This window comes from Doryrhamphus excisus, linkage group LG7 (assembly GCF_037039965.1).
Source record: "Doryrhamphus excisus strain RoL-2023G ecotype Guam linkage group LG7, RoL_Dexc_Guam_v1.1, whole genome shotgun sequence".
NCBI lineage: Eukaryota > Metazoa > Chordata > Actinopteri > Syngnathiformes > Syngnathidae > Doryrhamphus > Doryrhamphus excisus.
In genome coordinates, this window is record NC_136363.1 from 4,224,779 (window position 1) to 4,241,882 (window position 17,104).

The following is a 17,104-nucleotide window of genomic DNA, read 5'->3' on the forward strand; positions in this document are numbered from 1 at the left end:
GTATAGTATATATTATATATATATATATATTGACAAACTAGGAAATACTTGCAAGGAACCAAAAGAGTTGTGGGAGAAAAAAAAAATAAAAGTGAGGGCTGTTTTATTATCTGCTTTGTTATATGTATTAAAAAAACACACACACACACACATACACACATCCGATTCATTTTGTGTGGCTGAAATTGATTTGACAACTCCCCCTTGAAAAGTAAAATGAAGTCTTATGGTACACACACTGGTACTGTTTCCTGTTAAGATGAAGCTGCGCATTTTCCCCCATTTTTGTCAAGGAAGTAGAAGAGCAGAACTAGCAGGACGACTGTACTACCACTAAAGGCCAAAAAGTGTGGTACAAATATACACACACACACACACACGGGTACGTACATGAATAGAAAAGTTTGCCCCAAATTTGAAGGTGTTGCCAATTTCTGTTTAAAAGATGCCAAATTGTGCTTCTGTTAACATGCTTGTTATATTTCAGCTGGGTCAAGGGTCAAATTTTTTTTTTTTTTTGGAGGGAGGGGGGTAACAAGGGCACGACTGAAAGGGGAAAGCAAGACAAAACTGAAAGGCTCGGAAAAGTGGGTGGGAAAATTTAAAGTGAATGTGGAATACCGTTCAATGCACTAATATGTTTAAGGATCAATGAAATAATCAAAAAAAAAAAAAAAAAGGGGGGGGGGGTTAAAAATGGAAACGTCGGGTTTAAAGTGAGTGCAGTTTATCTGAAATGTTTTCGAAATATTCTAATCACTTCCTATTTTTCGGGGAGGGCCAGTTGCCCCGCTTGTCGCCGCGGTTGCCACCTCCGTTCCCAGTCCCGCTGGAGCTGCCACCACCGGTTGGCCCACGAGGGCCTCTTCCTCCGCCTCCTCCGCCTCCGCCTCCTCCGCCGCCGCCGCCTCCAACGTTAACTCTCCGATTCTGCCTTTCCATGCCGGGACGTTGGCTCGAAAAGCTTCTCTTGTTAGCCTGGGGCTCTTTCCCCGCCATGTCTCGCTCGACCACGCCTCCTCCTCCGCCGCCAAGTCCCTTCCCCAGTGGGTGGTGAGGGTGAGAAGCGTAAGACTTGCCTCCTCCTTCCTTGTCTCGGAACTCGGTGAAGTCGCTGCTTTCGGAAGCCGTCTCCCACTCCTCGTTGGCCTGGTCCGAGTTCTGGTTAGTAAAGTCCGGGGACTTTGCTCCATGGCTGTGGTGGTGCTGCTGCTGCTGGGGGTGCGTAGGTCCAGTGCTGCCCTGGTTGAAGTGGTGATGGTGGTGGTGGCTGTTTGCGTTGCTGAGGTGCCCGCCGCCGTTATTGTTGTTGGTGGCGGTGGTGGTTGTGGTTGCATTCTGGGCATTACTAATGAGCGTCGTCGTGACAGTGGTTCCGTTGCTGTCCTGAACTGTGTTGAAGGAAGGAGAGGTGGGGCGCCCTCCCCCGATGACACCCACGCCGCCGTTGATTCGTGCGGCGTTCTCTCGTTCCTTCAGTTTCCGGAAGCGAGGCGGCTTGTCCTGTTGATGCTGGGAACGGCCGCGACGACGGCGTTTGGGTCGCTCGAACCCGCTGGGAGGAAACCCGCGGTTCGGAGGAGGAGGGTGGACTGAGTTCGCCCCCCCGGTGATGGACGCTTGTTGCGTCAAAACAGCTCCGTTATCGGCGGACGTTTGCGTATTAGGAGTTGTAGCCAACAAAGATGGCGGAGGGGGGTTGGATCCGTGACTTTGAGCTTGAGTCCCATCTGCAGTCTTGTCCTTCTTCACTAAAGTGAGCCCCCCCCTGCTCAAGTCCTTGTGCGCTGAGATTTGCGTCAGGGCCTGCTGCCTCCGTGCCGAGTTCGGCTGCCTCGAGGACCCGCCGTGAGAGGCTGAACCGGGTGCGACCCGATGTCCTCCGATTGTTCCTCCAAGATTGCCGCTATTCCTGTAGATATTTCCCCCTCCGCTGCCGCCTCCCCTTCCTCTCCTTGATGGTACGCCCCGAGGGGTGAAAACCCGAGCCTGTGAACCTCTTGGTGCGGATGAAACGTTGCCGCTGTTAGTGGTGTTGGTGTTATCCAAACCGTTCTTGGTGTTGGGTTTCTGGGTGTCGTCTTTGTCGTCCGAATGACCGAGATCGCTTGCCCCGCTCTCACTTCCCGTCTCCGATCCCCTCTCCCTCCTTCTCTTGGGGATTTCTTCATATTCCGAGCCCTCGCTGCGCGTTTCGCTTCGATTCCTGGCTCTGGCCGGGTTGTGCTGGGACCTATCGTGACCGTGTCTGCCACCGGGGTTCTCCGCCTTTGAATCGTGATGATGGCCGCCAGCGACAGATATGCGATAGTCTCTGCCGCTCCTGCCGCCCATTCTTCCTCTGTTGCCAGCGCTCGGCCCCGCGGTGGCTGTGTAGGTACCCCTGTAACCGCGACCGCGAGCAAAAAATTCCCCGCCTCGTCCGCGACTGCCTCGCGTGGATTTGTTGGTCATTCCGTGATTGTGGGAATTGCTCGCTCTTCTCTCAAAAGAACGGTCTCTGTCCCTTCGAGAAGAGGGCCCGGAAAAACCTGAAGAAGTGTTGTCTGCCTCTCTCGGGCCTCTACCCGATCCACTACCACCTCCTCCTCCTCCTCCTCCTCCTGCAGGTGGCCGTTCTTTCCCTCCATTTCTGGGTTTTACTGTGCTAGCAGGCTCTTCTTTACCCGATACAGCTGATGTGTTATGAGTGGCGGCGGCGGCATCCTGTTTTACGGAAGCGGACTGGCCAACATCCTTCTCTTTATCTTTACCAAAGTTTGCTTTTTCTCCTCCGTCAACGTCTCCTCCCTCTTTCTTTGCCTCTTTTATCACCGGCTTCTTGATTGGTCCAGCACGTTTGTTAGGATTGCTGCCTCCCGACTGACCGATGGGCTTGTGCTCCAAAAGAGCATTGGAGGAGTCGTCACCACCACCACCACCACCACGGGAATTGTTCCCACCTCCTGCATTGTTGCCTCTTCTGCCATGAGAGGATGGTCCACCTGTGTTGGTGCTGCCAGGGCGAGGACCCCACTGCGTCTCCGTTTTGTGGTCCCGCATCGCCCTTTGGTTCGACCTCGGATGGGGATGGGGATGGGGATGGTGCTGGGGCTGAGAGAGCGTGCCGTGTTGCGCAGGAGGCGGGCTGGCGCTCACGGTGCCGTGTGCAGCGTGGGAGGAGCCGGTTTTTTCATGTTTTACATGAGCGCCACCGCCGGCGCTGACGCTAATGCCTCTTTCAGCGAGACTTTGCCCGACATTAGCTTCACCTTCTCTGTGAGAATGATGATGTTGCAAAGCGGCCTTGACAGTGGCATCTTCTCTATTGGAAGCAGAAGAAGAAGAGGAGGAGCATGAAGATGATAGAGAAGATTGCTGTAGCGGGGGAGAAGAGTTGGTCTTCTTGGGAACGGGCTCGACTATCCTGTCATGGCTGTTCTCGGGCTTATGAGGCTGGACAGTGTAGTGAGGCTGCTGAGGGTGGTGGTTGTGATGATGGTGGTGGTGGTGGTGGTGATGAGAGTTGTTACCCTCTCCAGCTGGGTGTTCTGCACGGCCGCCATTACGGTCGTAATGAGGGTGCGGAGCCGCCCATAATTGGCCTGACTGAGATCCACGTGACGGGACGTCATCCTGGTGGGTGAAGCCGTGGGAGTGGGTTCCCCTGTCACCGGCTCTTTGCTGCTGCTGCTGCTGCTGGAGCGATGGCATCCTCGCAGCTTGGTCAGGAAAGTTGTTGTAGTTGCCATGCCCGCCGCTCATGTAATGATGAGGGTGGTGGCTGCCGCCCGGTGCGCTAACGGGCGGGGGTGTCTGGTTCGACGGGCCAGAGCTTGCGTTGGGCTGCTTGATGGGTCCCAAGCCACCCTCTCGAATGCGATGCGGAGGAGTGTCACCCCTAAATCGATGAAGATGAAACACATTAGACTACACCAAGAAAGACTTTAGTTCAAGAATCCATACCTGGGCCCTTTGGCCGCATCCTCGTCCTCTGATGTCTGCCTCTGCCTCAGAGGAGAATTTAACCCACAAGCTTCCCCTCCTCCAGGGAACACCTCGGTGCCCCACGCCAACTTGGGATCAATTGGAGGAGTGCCACGGTGAGGGTGCCCTGGATGCTGCTGTTGCCGGTCAAATGGGTCTGAACCAGATCCTCCGGAATCAGATCGCTCGCGCCCGATAAGCCCTTGGGAGCGGGATTTTTTTTTTTCAGAACGGCATCGTACCGTACCGTATGTTTTAAAGTGACAAACATCCGCTTACCTGATGGGTGCATGCCGGTTGAATAGAAGTCCATTGGCGGTGGACGACCCTGCATCATGCGTGGGTCCATGTAGGGCATCATCATCCAGCGGGGGTCAAAATTCATCGGCAACGGCCGGACTAAATTGCTGGGTTGATACATTGGTCCACCCTGCTTGGGTCCAGACCCTGGCTGGGGAGTTGAAACCGGTGAAGGACCCTGCGGTGGCTGGGGTTGCGGGGAGATCTGGCTTTGGGACGCCTGACTGTGCTGCTGTTGCCACTGTTGCTGCTGCTTCAGTAGCTGTTCCTTATTAGCATAGAGAGAAATGTCTTGTTTCAATGCAGCATTTGGCAACACAGGAGGAAATTGTGATTGTTATTATAATGATTATATTATTCTGTGATCTTATTATTCATTCATTTTCTACCGCTTTCTACCACTTATGGACAATTTGGAGTCACCAATTAACCTAGCATGTTTTTGGAATGTAGGAGGAAACCGGAGTACCCGGAGAAAACCCACGAATGCACGGTGGAGAACATGCAAACTCCACACAGAGATGGCCGAGGGTGGAATTGAACCCTGCTCTCCTAGCTGTGAGGTCTGCGCGCTAACCACTCGACCGCCGTGATCTTATTAAACCCATTGAAAAGCAAAGATTCCTACCTGCTGCTGCCTCTGAAAACGAGGCGGCAGGGACTTCTGGTATTTAGAGTAACCCTGGCCTGGAGGTCCAACAGCTTGACGGCCTGACCCGGCGCCAATATTCTCAATCTTCACTGGTTCAGTTCCTCTTTCACTTCCGCTTCCGGATCGAACGTGAGGAGCGCAGACAGTCTCTTCTTTGTCTACTGGGGAAGGTACATCCAATGTAGGCTGCTGTGGCTGAGACACAGCTGGCTGAGGACAATGTTGGGCATCTGGAAAACCAAAGAAACCAAAATGCAAGGGATTCAGAGAGAGGGCGATAGAAACAATCGCAGTCATGTATGTCGACGCAATTTAGCCGCGTCAACAGTACTACTTTATGGTAATGGTTTTATTTCATTTGAACATGCATCAGATTGCAATTGAATGCATCACATAATCAGTTCACAGTTCCACATGTCCAAAAGGAGTAGGAAGAAGCAAAGCTTATTAAATCCTACCCCTCCATCTGGTACTTTTACAATCAGTAACTGTTACATTTGTTCACTTCCTGCTTTCCTAATATAGTTTAAGTTTTTTTTTTTTTTTTTTATTACGCCTTTATTCTCAAAATTAAGATTACAACATTTTTCTTGTAATATTCTGACTTTATTGTCCTAATATTTCATAAAATTAGTGCTTTTTGCTGTCATTTTTGTCGTTGTTTGTTTCGAAAAATTGTTTAACAAAAACACGGGTCGCTATTCGTCCCCACGCTGCACAATATCTTAGACAGTTGCAATTGGTGATTAATCACAATTAATTGTGTTTGAGGACTAATTTTACAAATTTTACTTTTACAATTAGTAACTGTTACATTTGTTCACTTCCTGCTTTCCATAATACAGTTTAAGGTTTTTTAATAAATTTAATTTTTTTAATTAATTTTTAATTTAATTGAGGTCCTTACTCAATCCATTCCATAGTTTGATTCCACATACTGAAATGCTATGGCTTTTTAACGTAGTCCTAGCATAGAAGTGTTTCACATTTAGTTCTTCCCTGAGATCATATTTCTCCATTTCTTTATGGCACTGTTTTTGCACTTTTAAACCCTGAAATATTTTTAGTTTGTACTGAACATATTTTCTTTATTGTAAGAATTTGCCGATTTCAATGAAAAAGATCATAAACATAATGAAGAAATTCACTTATCACGGTGTGGAACCAATTAACCACGATAAATGGGGGATTACTGTAAAGTAATCATGGTATCAATCATGGTCATCATGTGTCCACCTACCAGTGCTGGAATCGTAGCTACTGTTGCTGTTTGCTCGCTGTCTGTCACTGACACCAAGACCTGCTCCCGGCTGCACAGACAGTGTCGGAGGCTCTTCAGGGTCGACACATGGCGAAGGGGGCTGGCTGACGTTGGGGGAAGACGCAGAGGCCGACAAAGACGGACTGAGGCTGCCGGCTGTGGCAGTCGTTGAATTCCCATCCAGGCTGGGCGTTTTACTGCCACTGCTTCCTCCCGTGTTGTTGCCTTGCTGCTGCTGCTTCTCGTCCAGCCTTTTCAACTTTTCTGCACACGCGGCACGCCGCTCTTCCTCCATTCGGCGTTCCTCCTCCTCGCGGCGTCGACGGGCCCGCTCCACTGCAGCAGAAATCTCGGTGGAAGATTGCTTCCTGCGCTGACGCCATGTCTCATCCTCATCATCCCCTGCGACCCCGTGGACCAGCAGTCCAGGCTGGGGAGGAGGGGTCTGGCCTCCTGCTGACGGCTGATGCTGCGTGTGGACAGGTTTTCCGGAGCCTGATGAGGCGTTCTGGTTGTGGGAACGGTCCTGAACAAAGTGTGTTTGGATCATTATTTTTATTTTTAAACGTTTTTGTCATTACAGATCTCTGCAGTTGTGGAGAGAACATGTTTTGTACCTAAAAAAAAAACAAATAAATAATGAATGACTTGATGACATGTATATAGAGGGGAAATAATGACTTGCTCCCTTGCTGATTTTTTTATTTTTTGTCCAAAAAAAATTTTTTTTTTTACATTGTATGTTGATATTATTCAGTGTCACTGTTAAAACAAATGTACTGTACAGGTTGTCGAAAAGGGGGTGCGCTTACAAAATCAGCAAGGAATCAAACAATTACGGTGGCCCGTGGTTATGACATGGTAGAAATTATGTCTAAAAGGCCCGGTCAGGATGTCTACCTGTCGGTAAAAGGAGTGAGGCCCTTGTCCAAGGAGTGGCCCAGGTGGGGGGGAGGGCTGCTCCCGGTGACCACCCAGCCCATGCCTGCGCCCCTGTATACAGGCAGACACAGTCAAGCCATACTAAAATCACACACACACACAGACATACACCAAATATAGTCTAAAGTCTGATGTGGTATATGGGGCCTCTCTATTTACAAACAGCATCAGGGGCCAATTATTTATGAACAAGTAGAATTCAATATCAATAAATAAAAACTCATACAAGTCTTCCGAACCCTGTTATTACAGTATTAGAAATAATATCTACTAGAATTGGACACAAAAATTTGGATAATGACTTAGCGATTATCAAACTACCTGGTAGTTGGCTGGTGCTCCTTGGCCGCCCCAGCCGCTGCCTCCCTCCTCAACCCATCCCGGCTTGTTGGAGGAGGTCTGGGGGTCGTTGTCAGTGTTGGATGGAGGCGTGTGACGGTTATCTCCGCTGCTGTCTGAGGCTCGAGAGCATGAGGTTGCAGATGAGGCCTCCTGGGATTTCTGCTGCTCACTAATGCATAATAAAAAAAAATAATAAATGTAGTTTAAAACATGGTATTATTATTATTATTGAATTTTTAATTTTGAGAAATTATGAGTTGTTGGACCGCAAACTGACTTTAAGTCATTCTTGCTCTCTGTGGTGTCCTCTTCACCCTCGTCATCTCCTTCATCATCACTGAACTTCAACTTGGCGGAGTAGTCAATCTCCTCTTGTGCCCCTGTTAAAGTAAAAAAAAAAAAACATATATATTTCATGATCCTACAACAATGTGAGTAATTTATCAATTTTTATCAAAATGAGCACAGTCTGACCTGCCCAGCCCTCGTCTCCATCGTGATCCAGTTCATCGAGCTCCTTCAGGTCATCCTGCTTTAGGATGGAGGGTCGCTTGACCATCTCTCCACCTGCGTCTCGTGGGCGAACCTGGGACCTGTTGTCAGGACCAACCTGTGACCGAGAGAACCTGAAAGAGGTGGCGTTACCGCATTTGGCACATTAGCATTATCGGCAGTTTGGATCAAGGGGTCCTTTAGCATTCTATATTAACATTGTATAACAACATTGAACATTATCCATGAAACCAAAACAAACTTGTTTTAACTGCCACAAACCAAAATACGTTTATATGCTAGCTCGGCTTATATTGCCATCGTCAAATACTACATAGTCTATGGTGCAGTGAGGTTTGTTGCATTTGTTTGACTTTCATACAAACTGCAATCCTTTACCGTTTTTCTTTTTTACTGTGCAATACTGGCCGACTGGCAACATGGCCGTGCTTGAGTAAATGCAGTAAACGCACCTTTGCAGAGGTGGATAAGATCAGTTTCATGTGTTAAGTATCAGCTCATTGCCGATACCACAAAATGTAACTTTAACATTACAATCCTATTGTGACAGACTCTACTTTCAAACATTCTTTGACAACTTTGGGTTGTAGCCGCCCTAGATTTTTGTTGACATACATTCCCACGCAGTGTGCTTGAACGCCTCATCAGCACGTAGCGATGTGCTAGAAAGAATTTTCTCTATGCAATGTATAAATAAATCCGACGCACACATAATAAAGATGATTAAAGGATTCCCTAGCCAGAATCTGCCTATAGTGTCCCAGTGATTATTGTTCTCTTAGTAATATCATTTGACGACTACAATAATAAAAGTATGAATGATTCATGCTGATGCCGGATGATATTCAAGGCTGCAATATCGGATCCCAAATGAAAAATATATTCTAACATTCATATATGAATTTGCATATGAACTCTCGGCAGTACTCCAGTGTAATAAAACAATCACACTTGAAAATGTATTTGGAAAAGCAGGTACCTTGGAGCTGGCCCTTCTCCGGGTGGTGGGAACCTGTAGGGGCCTTGAGGACCATAATTTGCCGGGAAAGGTAAATAAGGTGGATACATCTAGAAAAATAGAAAATCCAGTTCAGAAGGGAAATCAAGATATACGTGTTTGAAATTAAACAAGTAAAGTAAAAGGAAAAAAAACCTACAAATGGAGGCAGGATCCCTCTGAATTGGGGAAACCCGGGCCCAACGGGGGGCTGAGGCAAGGGCAGGGCGGGGCTGCCTGCGGGAGGGTTCCTAGGTGGCACGTGGGACTGGGAGCTCTGAGGTGGGACCCCGGCTGCCCCATCCATCACCAAAGCCCCACCATTGCCACCCTCTGCCGCCCCCTCCCCAGAGAGGGTGGGTGCCAGGCCTCGGCCCCCACCGTCCCGCCAACTTGTAACGTCTGCACAAAGATAGGACAGAATTTTCCATGTTGTTTTTTTTTTTTTTACACAGTAGAGTTCAAGAGTGCTACTGTTATTTCCATCTACTTATTTATTTTTAATTAGAGACTATCTGCAACCACGAGTCGGGATGACCAACAGTTGGCAACAAAATAAACTTTGAAACGTTGCGCCAGCGGTTTTTCATTTATCAAGATATAAAACAAACACTCACTCTGGGGGCGGAGGCTTGGTCCGGGCCCATACCACTGATCTGCAGTGCCCTGTTCTTTGCCAGCTTTGTCCTGGTCGCCAGCCGCCTGCAGGGTGGGAAATTCCTCGCGAGAGAATGGCGATGGTAGGTTTGATCCCTTTCCACCTGCAAAAAGTCATTTACAGAGCAGTGTGATTTTTGCAGAAAGATGTTTATTCTTATGAATATGAGTTATACAAAAAGGAAAAAAACCCACCATCCCCTTGTACTCCAAGTGTAACACTGGCCTGTGCCCAGGACCTTGCCCCTACGGCCTGGGTTGAAGCTGCAGCCATAGCCTGAGCAAAGCGCACACACACACACAAAGATACACATTAGCCACGTATACATGGACCCAAATAGTCCAAATATTAGCAAGATTGAACTTTATCTTTTCCTGTTCCCGGGTAGCGTTCTTTCAGCGAATGCTGAGATATGACGTAACACGCAGCTCCAGACGTTCTTCCATTTTTTAAAAAATGGAGGCGAGCAATCGGCACTGGACTGCTGCGGAAAGTTTGTTTTTGATTCAAACTAAATTTCAAGACTGGACGAAGGAAAAACTGGGAATACGGAGTTATTCCAACAAGTGAAAGAAAAACTGGAGGAAGTCGGTATCACGTGATGTTGGTGTTTACGCTTTACTGCGCATGCCCCATTGACTATTCTGGTTGATTATAGCGGCGCATGTAGACACGCCATTGGAATAGTCCTTTCCATGTATACCATTGCTTTCGGAAAAGGTCATTCGGAAAGATTCCATACGGAAAGAGGAAAAACTCCTCATGTAAACGTGGCTATTGACTCGTATGCCAACCAACCATAGAAAGCATTAATCAATATGTTTTATCTTACCGTGACTGTTGGCACCTCTGAAGCTGGCGGGGTTCTCGGGCGGGTGGGTGCAGGCGTCTGTGAAGCCACAGGCTGCGGCGGTTCCTGCTGCGGTGCTGACAACGCATCGGTACTGGGGACAAAATGAGAAGGACATATATTACAAGAGGAGATACATAGGAACTACATAACAACTAAATATGACTATAGACTAAGTATATATTCTTTACGGGCAGCACGGCGGTGGAGTGATTAGCCTGCAGACCTCACAGCTAGGACACCAGGGTTCGATTCCACCCTCGGCCATCTCTGTGTGGAGTTTGCATGTTCTCCCCGTGCATGCGTGGGTTTTCTCCGGGTACTCCGGTTTCCTCCCACATTCCAAAAACATGCTAGGTTAATTAGCAACTCCTAATTGTCCATAGGTATGAATGTGAGTGTGAATGGTTGTTTGTTTATATGCGCCCTGTGATTGGCTGGCCACCAGTCCAGGGTGTACCCCGCCTCTCGCCTGAAGACAGCTGGGATAGGCTCCAGCACCCCCCGCGACTCTCGCGAGGAAAAAGCGGTAGAAAATGAATGAATGAATGATTTATTATAGATATATTAATTAATTATCATTAATTAATTATAATTATCATTACAATTAATTATTACATATAATTATGTATTATTAATTATGTATTTTTTTTTGTTTTGATGTAAAACAACCCCTTTTTGTGTTGTTTATGTTGGTATAGTTAATAGTTAGTATAGTTTGTCAATATGTGCGCCCTGTGATTGGCTGGCGACCAGTCCAGGGTGTACCCCCGCCTCCCGCCCGAAAACAGCTGGGATAGGCTCCAGCAGCCCTCGTGAGGAAAAAGCGGTAGAAAATGAATGAATGAATATATCCTTTACCTCTTTGGGTCTGCTTGTTCCTGTTTGCTTGCCCATCCTGTGCCGTCTTTGGGAACGAGCGAGACGTTGGGATCGTTGCCTTTATTCTCTGCCTTCAGACTTGGCAAATTGGCAGGGGGTGGCATACGCCGGGCAGAGGCGACTTTACCGAGAGACTGCAAGCCATGGCGGGAGGGAACTGAGAAAGACAACAAAGGTCATTTGTTAGGAGGGAAAAATTTACAGGTTACAGAACTGTTATTGAGTCCATTTGAAGTGCAGGGATGCAAGTTGGAAAGCGTAGGTTTGCTTCCTGGGGGGTAAAAAGCAAATAACAGCAGCACAAAGACTGTTATATGTTAAATGTAAAAAGGTAAAAGTCTGTAGTTCAGAAGCCTGGGACAGCTGCTTGGAACAAATGGCCAGATCCTGAATAAATGATAAACTAGCGACCCAGCACAGATAACCAACTGTTCAAAAGCGAGCCTCTGGGTCAGCTGACAAAAAAAAAAAAAAAAAAAACCTTCTGCTGTTGTGCAAAAGTTTGCTCTATATGACAGGGCTCTACATTAAAAACAAAAATTACTTGCCCATGGGGAATCCTTAGGGTAAGAACTACTTGCCCGAACTTCCCCCGTGTAAAATGAAAAGACTGCCATAATGTTGGATTTTGGTGTGTCTTCTATTCTGTTTACTTGCTTTATTCAACTTCATTCTTCTGTAAAATGTCTTTGAGTATTTTGAAAAGCGCTATACAAATAAAATGTATTATTATTATTATTATTATAATGAAATAATAAAATTTTTGTGGTATCACATGAGAATCTCAAATAAAGATTAAATTATTATCATTTCTTGTGGTTGTTTTCCTACATGGATCATGACGTTGCATGGAAATCTGGATTGTCAAGAGACTTCTAGGCACTTTGCCTTGATAAACATAAAAGTACATTCACGAGTAAATAAACATTGTGCTTATTAAATAATAAATGACAACACAAGTTATTGGGTGATTCACCTGTGCCATCATTTGATTTGCTGCCGCTAATAAAATACTTGTTTAGGAGGCACTGTTTCATCACTTTTTGGTGTTTTCCTTCAGAAGTTGTTGGAAGAATTAGACAATGTTGGCAGGGACGTTTGTAGTCAAACGATCGCTAATTGGTTGATCGCGAACAAGTAAAACGCGGACTGTGGCCTACGGATTGTGGTCTAAATAAACGATTCTGATTGGTCCATTTCAAAGATTTGCAAGGATTGGTTTGCAAATTACCACCGGAATTACACAGTCTGTGTTTTTTTACCAACACCCAACTAGAACCGCTTTAAAAAAAAAAAAACAACAACAACTCTTTGCAGTATGGCATGCCAAAGTGCACTTGCCCGACGGGAATATCACTGATTGGATTTACTTGCCCGAATTTTGTTTTAACTTGCCCCGGGCCATCGGTATATCGTTATTGTCGGGCCCTGTATGACCACACTGACTCGCGCTACCATTCATACATTCGGGCTAAATGTCTGCAAGAGTGGACTGTGGTTGACCTCAAAAAGGCTTCACTGTTGCAACAAAAAGCATGAAATATGATATATGATATGATACTCACCAACAGGCTTTTGTGCTTCAAGGCTCTTTCCTTTGTATGTATCAAACAGGTTGAGAGACGCATACTTGGTTTTGCCTTCCTTCCCCTTTGCAGTTTGCCCAGAGCGCTCTGACATTGCGCTGTCCGCTCATCGAGTATGGTGAACCCTGAGACTGTTGGGAGGTAAAGAAATGGCGGCCCCGTTACACATTTGAGAGGGAAAAAGGGACAGTCAGTCAGTTAGTTAGTCAGGGATATTATATTCATGCAGCGCTTTCAAATATTAATCTACCGCTATTGTTGCATGAAAAATACATGCATACAATGACAGATAAAATGTAGAAAACAAACAGAACATCCATAAAAAACTATCCATCCAACAGATATTTAAAGTACAGGCAGTACTCTCATTATGCAAAACAGGGATACACTGTCCCACAACAGCATCTGCATCTGGACCGGTTCATTCCCGCCAAAAAAAGGTATGCTATATCATTAAATGTTAAGTGTTAAAGCATTAAATGGCTACTTTAACATCACTACACAGCAGGTACAAAAGGGCTAATTTCCAAAAGGCGGTTATCAGCACACGATGCATAACTACACCCTTCTATGCATCGCTGCACAGGAAAAAGGGGAAAAGGAGAATCGGTTGCTATGACAACACTTTACAAATGTTTTTTTTCCTCACTACCTTGCCCTGAGAGATGGTTGACACCATAGCAACTGCCGGGGCCTTTAACACAATTTTACTGCACAAAGTGAGAGCTAATGTCTAGCGCACCCAGTTTTCCTATTAAAACATATTTCTTCACACATTTTTTTTAAATATTCATATTTTTCATGTTTATTAATAATAAAAAAATACTGCACATTATGTTTGACAACATTTGAAATTAACTTGACATGAAACGGAATCTTCCAGCTGCAACATTAAAAATCAGGCCGTTCTTGTTTTATTTTTGTGATGAAAATGTATGGCTCTTCTGATCGCATATTGTTTTGAGAAGCCAAATTCCTTTATTGTGTCACCCCAAAGACTATGTTCTTCATCACCGAAATCCGACAAATACTGGACTTTGGTGCTCAAGCGGGGAGGGGGAGAAGATGATGAAAATTTTTGGTGATGAAAATGTATGACTCTTTTGAACGCATATTGTTTTGAGAAGCCAAATTCGTTCGTTGTTTCACCCCAAAGACTACGTTCTTCATCACCGAAATCCGACCAATACTGGACTTCCGTGCTCAAGCGGGGAGGGGGAGAAGATGATGAAAATTTTTGTGATGAAAATGTATGACTCTTTTGAACGCATATTGTTTTGAGAAGCCAAATTCCTTCATTGCGTCACCCCAAAGACTACGTTCTTCATCACCGAAATCCGACCAATACTGTACTTCGGTGCTCAAGTGGGGGGAGAAGATGATGAAAATTTTTGTGATGAAAATGTATGACTCTTTTGATCGCATATTGTTAGAGAAGCCAAATTCCTTCGTTGCGTCACCCCAAAGACTATGTTCTTCATCACCGAAATCCGACCAATACTGGACTTCCGTGCTCAAGCGTGGGGGGGAGAAGAAGATGAAAATTTTTGTGATGAAAATTTATGACTCTTTTGAACGCATATTGTTTTGAGATGCCAAATTCCTTTGTTGCTTCACCCCAAAGACTACGTTCTTCATCACCGAAATCCGACCAATACTGTACTTCGGTGCTCAAGTGGGGGGAGAAGATGATGAAAATTTTTGTGATTATAATTTATGACTCTTTTGAACGCATTTTGTTTTGAGAAGCCAAATTCCTTCATTGCGTCACCCCCAAAACTACGTTCTTCATCATCGAAATCCGACCAATACTGGACTTCCGTGCTCAAGCGTGGGGGGAGGGAAGATGATGAAAATTTTTGTGATGAAAATGTATGACTCTTTTGATCGCATATTGTTAGAGAAGCCAAATTCCTTCGTTGCGTCACCCCAAAGACTATGTTCTTCATCACCGAAATCCGACCAATACTGGACTTCGGGGCTCAAGTCGTGGGGGATAAATTGCCGTTGATAGACTACACTGCTGATTAGGACGTCAATACAGCACAGTACAGTAGCACAGTGCTTTTACGTGTTTCTACAGTGTGTCACAATGAAAACTGTGGGATAAAACACTTGTACTGGGGGGGTAAAAAGGCAACCAACCAAGGCAGGGCAACAGTTTTTAAGGTGCAGTATGACGGGAAAACACACAAGTATAGTCACATTAATCTTGCATGTGCAATACAGAAGCTAACCGGACAGTATGTTGTACATCGATGTTAAAGAATGCAATATAATAACATTAGAGTGGAAAAAAACAATCATTCCAAAAGATCATGCACGTATACAGTACTAACTAAATATTCTGGTGACGTCCGCTTGTGTCTCCAATAGAATACAATGACAGCACAAGCGATTTTTCTTTTTTTACAGTGCCTGCACCATGTGTAAATGGACAGATGAGATTATCAAATTAGGTCGTGGACTGCTAGCCAAACTATATGGGATTAAAAGGAGTGCCAGCAGCTTCGCTTCAAAGCCTTGGACTATCTGCAAAACCGAGGCCTTACCTAGTAATATGGTTACAACCGGTCAATCCCAAATTAAAAGCAGCACTAAAAATGTAGAGATTATAAATCTAATCGTCAAATCAACAAAGGTTTTTTCTTTTAAACTGTGTAGCATCGATGCTAACAGAAGCTAGCTGGCAGGCCCCTGATTGTTCGCATTGGGAGGGAGGGGGGGAGACTGCGTTGATGTTTCATAATACATCCCAACAACTTGCAGGCAACACTTTAAAAAAAAAAGCTCGTACAAACATTCAACGCTGCTTTGTTTCTAATCACACGTTAACCAGCCCACTAAAACGTTTCTTGTCAATATCCCGGTGATATATCGCTTATAAATATGACAAGTAACACAGAACAAAATGGCGCTGGAGAAAGGCCCTGTAGGTTTTACCGTTAACATTTAGCTATGCCGGTTGGTATTCTTAGCCTTGGAGGTGACAGGTGGACAATAAACATAAAACAAATAATGTAATTACTTTTAATTTTCCTCAAATTAGTTTTATCGTAATTTGAAACGGGGTTGGCAAACATTACCTATTCACACCGACACAACCAAGCGAGCTGCTGCAATATTTACATCTAACTATATATATATATATTTCTTTTGGGTCGTATATGGTCAAATAAACCCACGGTGCAATATAATAGTTATGTTCGATTATTACACATTGCTGTCATGTTTGGAAATTTCCACGACAACGCTTGACAAGGTAAACATACATTAGCATGCTAAGCTAAACGAGCTAGAAACAACAACCGAGGCTGCCCGTTTAGGGTAAAAACACATACAAGGATGGCTCCTATTCAAAATACCGTCTCGGTTTGTTCAATTTTGAACACCGTGCAACGAATAAATGTCACCTTTTACGACCTCCGATATTTTCCAGCCACTAACCTGGTCTTATCCCGACTTGTCTCGACGTTGAATCGCAGAATGAGGTTATGGTTAGCTTTGCTATAGCACGTAGCTTCCTAGCAAGTGACCTAGCTTGCCGAGCAACGTTATTCCCCCCGCATAGTCACACACATAGCATTAGCATTATCGTCATAGATGTGAGTGGAGAAACACAAAGACAATATGTTGCTTACTTGCGCTCCCTTTTCTTTATGCTAAAAAAAAACAAATGGAAAAGGGGGGGAAAGTGGTCAAAGTGGACTGGAACCGTCACCTAAAAAGCCGTCAAAGGCTACTGGGTAATTTTTTTTTCGAGAGATGGGAGTCGTTTGGGATTTGAAGGGAGGAAAAATATATATGTTTGCCCTATATATTTTTTAAAAAACAAAATAAAAACATTTTTTAAATATCCATGGGATCGGATTATTTCACTGTGGACTGAAAATTTGTTTTGTAAATGAGCAACATTTGTACATTGTAGTGTACAGTGAGGGTATTCCAGGTCACATTATTACCAAATGTCTAGTAATTAATATATACTGTACAATTAAATCCACTATTTAAAAAAAAAACTATTTGTTCTGCACATTTTTTCTAATTTTTTTTAAATTTCTGTTAACATTTAAACACATATTTTTTACATTTGGAACACATATGGAAGATTAAATTATGGAATGGCCCAAATAAGGAAATACAATAATTAGCGTT

At 45.0% G+C, this 17,104-nt stretch overlaps 1 protein-coding gene across 4 annotated transcripts; it reads right to left on the reverse strand.

The window, feature by feature from the left end:
• Nucleotides 1-48: 48 nt before the first annotated feature.
• Nucleotides 49-16,728, reverse strand: prrc2a (proline-rich coiled-coil 2A). 4 transcript variants are annotated; one of them, XM_058047209.2, is made up of 17 exons: nucleotides 16,591-16,728; nucleotides 12,929-13,080; nucleotides 11,343-11,520; nucleotides 10,464-10,575; nucleotides 9,826-9,907; nucleotides 9,591-9,734; nucleotides 9,134-9,375; nucleotides 8,956-9,044; nucleotides 7,938-8,089; nucleotides 7,741-7,843; nucleotides 7,443-7,632; nucleotides 7,080-7,202; nucleotides 6,159-6,705; nucleotides 4,895-5,148; nucleotides 4,246-4,534; nucleotides 3,946-4,168; nucleotides 49-3,880 (listed from the first exon to the last, which is right to left on the reverse strand). In XM_058047209.2, the coding sequence occupies exons 2-17, from the start codon at nucleotides 13,041-13,043 to the stop codon at nucleotides 757-759; spliced, it is 5,967 nt and encodes a 1,988-aa protein (XP_057903192.2). In that variant the 5' UTR covers nucleotides 13,044-13,080; nucleotides 16,591-16,728; the 3' UTR covers nucleotides 49-756. The 4 variants fall into 4 exon arrangements, with proteins under 4 accessions (XP_057903192.2, XP_057903193.2, XP_057903191.2 ...); XM_058047210.2 differs by lacking the exon at nucleotides 16,591-16,728 and adding an exon at nucleotides 16,397-16,579 and having other exon boundaries at nucleotides 7,080-7,172; XM_058047208.2 differs by lacking the exon at nucleotides 16,591-16,728 and adding an exon at nucleotides 16,397-16,579.
• Between the last annotated feature and the right edge of the window lie 376 nt (nucleotides 16,729-17,104).